Genomic DNA, 3,633 nt, shown 5'->3' with positions numbered 1-3,633 from the left:
GAAGCGAAAAAGACAAGGAAGAGACCACGGCTTTCTTTAAAGATAGCATCCCGTGAATACAACTCAAGTGACTGCAGAATATTATGAATAAAATTTATTTCGCTTTTTCCTTTTATTTCTATTTCAGTTATTTTACTTCGCTTTTCTTCTACCACTCGCGTTACTTGTTTCGGTGAGGAAGAATTATAAACTCGTGAAATGGACGATGGTACAAAAAAAATATATGCCTCTCCCACGGTTCGAAACTGTCAGTACAAAATATTGTCTTATTTTTAAAATTTACGGGCAAATATGGTTTGTCACGTAGCAATTTTCGCTTATCTCTTTCTCAAGGGGTTCCATTGCCTCTCTGATGTCGTAGTGGTAACGTCTTTGCCATGTAATGAAAGGCTTCCGAATTCAATACCAAATAGAGAGGATTTGGTTCGGATCCCATTTTAATCTGTAGGTCCAGTGCATGAACTGGACTTAAACAATTAACGTGTGGCATCTGGTCTGTGATGAGAACCATCATTTCAGCGAACCTTCTTGACAATGACTCTAATATCACTTGAAAGAATAGTATTTCCTTACGAGTAGCTTCGTCAAGAAACCAGTTCCTGAAATTTTCTTCTGGAGGCATCGTAGCACCCAGCTGTTTGTTGTGGCTGGGGCACGAGTCATGTGACTCATGCTATCAAAGCTCAATCCTTCCCCAGAACTCAGAATCACCAGGCAAACTTAAGCGAATATTTTGTTATTTGGGTTGCATAAACAACAGGCTTAAGACGTTACGAAATTCTACGTCCCGTGGCCCAGGTATTTTTTTCTAAGACTGTACTACGGTGACGTTCCTCTGCTATAGAGTGAACACGAACTCTACTCTGTATATGTGTGTATGGATATAGAGTTATTCATGCAACATTATTTCTTTACATAATTGTAAACTAACATTTGGTATGTATGCGCACAGCCTGAGGGCTCGCATTTCAGAAATAAATATAAAAATTTCTTCGGACTTATTGTCTGAAGATACCTTCCACGTATCAACATGAAAGAAAACTAGCATCTCTGGGTATGACGCCATATTGAATATCTTACCATAGGGCTGGAACAACGGATATAGCAACAAATTCGCATATGATACAAGTCCTTTAATTCACTTGGTATTATATAATAATTAAATACGTTTGCACACTGAAGAAATACAAAAAGGCCCACATCCGATAGGCTAGCTGAAATGTTCTCCCGCTGCCGCGAGCCGACATGCACCATGCCGCTGTGTTCGAATACCACGCTCCCAGCATTCCGAGTAAAATAAAAACAAATGAGGAGCGGAAAGCAATACTATTTACAATCTTCAACATTCTCCCCCCCCCCCCGTTGGAATGCACAGCATCCAAACTAAATCATGAAAGTTCAATTGATCTTCCCATCTGGAAGAGGTACAATCTTACTGAGAGCCCTTCGGTACACTCCATCCTTGGTGCGAACCACGGCTACACGAACTAAATTGTCTTTCCCTGGTAACACTTCTTCTATAATGCCCATTTTCCAAGATAATGGGGGTAGGTTGTCTTCTTTCAGAAGCACAAGTAGTCCTGGTTGCAGGTTGGGCTGCGTGGTTGTCCACTTCTGACGCTGTTGCATACCATGAAGATAATCTCGGGACCAGTTTCTCCAAATCCTTTGTTGAAACTGTTGAACTCGTTGCCACCTGGAAAGTCTATTTTCCTTGAGATCACTTAAGTCTGGTTGAGGAAAGGAAGTTAGTGGACCACCAATAAGAAAGTGGCCTGGAGTGAGGTAATTAAATTCTTCATGAGAATCAGGTAAGGATGTAAGAGGTCGAGAGTTTAAGCAAGCTTCGATTTGGCACAAAAGAGTTGACAGCTCTTCGTATGTCAGTACAGCATTCTTGGCGACTCTACGAAGATGGTACTTCATGGATTTTATGGCGCTTTCCCAGACACCACCGAATGTTGGGCTACGTGGAGGTGAATTTTTCCACTGAAAGTTTTCTTGTGCTGCATACCTTTGAATGTCTTCACTGAATCCTTGCGATTGAAATAGCAATTGAAGTTTCTGAAGTTCGTTCTTCGCTCCTTGAAATGTTATGGAATTATCGCTGATAATGGTGGAACACTTGCCTCGCCTTGCTGTAAAGCGTCGCAATGCTGCTATGAAAGCTTCAGAAGTAAGGTCTGTTACTAGCTCAAGATGTATTGCTCTCGTGGCTAGGCACGTAAAAAGAGCTATGTAGCATTTCTTTGTGATTTTACTCCTGATTGACCCTACTTTGATGACGTATGGTCCGGCATAGTCTATGCCCACATGATTAAATGCCTTGCTAGGTGTAACTCTGATGGATGGGAGCTGTCCCATTAGCTGTTGTGATGCAGATGCCTTCAAACGATAACAAGTTAAACACCGATGAATGATTTGCTTAATAACTTGTCGTATTCTAGGAATCCAGTACCTTTCTCGAATGGATGAGATTAACAATTGAGGTGCTGCGTGCATCAATCGTTCATGCTCTGATGCAATTAGTAGACGGGCGAAGCGACTTTTTGGATGCAAAATGATTTGATGCTTGCTGCTGAATTCCAAGTTGCTATTTTCTAGCCTACCTCCGACACGAAGAATTCCCTGATTATCCAGAAAGGGGTGTAAGTCCTTAAGGATACTTTTGTTGGATACTTGCCCTTTGGCAGTGAGATCATTTATCTCTCGATGAAAGAACGAAGTTTGTGTCATAACGACGCACGTTTGAGTGGCATCTTCAATGTCAATTGAAGTAAGTGGATCGGATTGTTTGTTACTTGCATTTTTACAATTGCGAATGAAGCTTTTACAGAGCGCTACAATCCTTAACAATTTGAAAAATGTAGAAAAATCGCTTATTGTTGCCTCTGATTGCAGATGAGACACCAGTGTAGTTACAGGAAGCTTTCGTTGTTCAGGAACATCTTTGTTCTTAAGACTTGTGTCAGATGATGATGATGGCCAGCACGTTTCATCTTCTTGCAACCAAGCTGGACCATGAAACCATAGCGAATGATGATGAATATCTTGAGGTTTAACTCCACGGGAGATTAAATCCGCTGGATTATCCTTGGACGAAACATGTCTCCATTGATAAGTTTGAGTAAATTCTTGAATTTGCGCTACTCTGTTGGATACAAAAGGCTTCCATCTGCTTGCTGACGATCTGAGCCATGCCAGAACTATTTGTGAATCTGTCCACAAATAAACATTGTCAATATTAAGTCTCAAAATTGGGAGAGTCTTGTTGAGTAATTTGGCCAATAAGACTGAAGCGCACAGTTCCAATCTAGGAAGAGTGGTTTTCTTGATCGGGGCGACCCGTGATTTTGAGCACAGTAAGTGAACTTCGGTGTAACCTTCTTCGTTTGCTGAACGAACGTACAAGCAACTGCCATAATTTTTCTCCGATGCATCGGAAAAGCCATGGATTTGTATATTCTTGACACAACCAGGTGTTAGGATGAAACGTGGTATTTGCATTTCACTGATGACTGGTAGCTGAGAATGAAGATGAACCCATTCAACTTGCAGGCTTTCTGGAAGTGGATCATCCCCATTTATGTTGTGAAGCCACAACTGTTGTAAAAAATACTTATACATTACAGT

General features: G+C 41.1%; 1 protein-coding gene across 1 annotated transcript; it reads right to left on the bottom strand.

The window, feature by feature from the left end:
• Positions 1-1,398: 1,398 nt before the first annotated feature.
• LOC145998368 (uncharacterized) lies at positions 1,399-1,926 on the bottom strand. The gene has a single exon (XM_083134777.1). The coding sequence runs from the start codon at positions 1,924-1,926 to the stop codon at positions 1,399-1,401; it is 528 nt and encodes a 175-aa protein (XP_082990903.1).
• Positions 1,927-3,633: the final 1,707 nt, after the last annotated feature.

Source organism: Lepisma saccharinum, chromosome 14, assembly GCF_977018435.1.
Source record: "Lepisma saccharinum chromosome 14, izLepSacc3.1, whole genome shotgun sequence".
Taxonomy (NCBI): domain Eukaryota; kingdom Metazoa; phylum Arthropoda; class Insecta; order Zygentoma; family Lepismatidae; genus Lepisma; species Lepisma saccharinum.
Note: the sequence above shows the minus strand (reverse complement) of the source record. Positions and strands in the feature narration are given on the sequence as shown.

Excerpts from the sequence above, each read along its gene's own strand:
- LOC145998368 (XM_083134777.1), bottom strand. The coding sequence starts at position 1,926 with ATGAAGTACCATCTTCGTAGAGTCGCCAAGAATGCTGTACTGACATAC.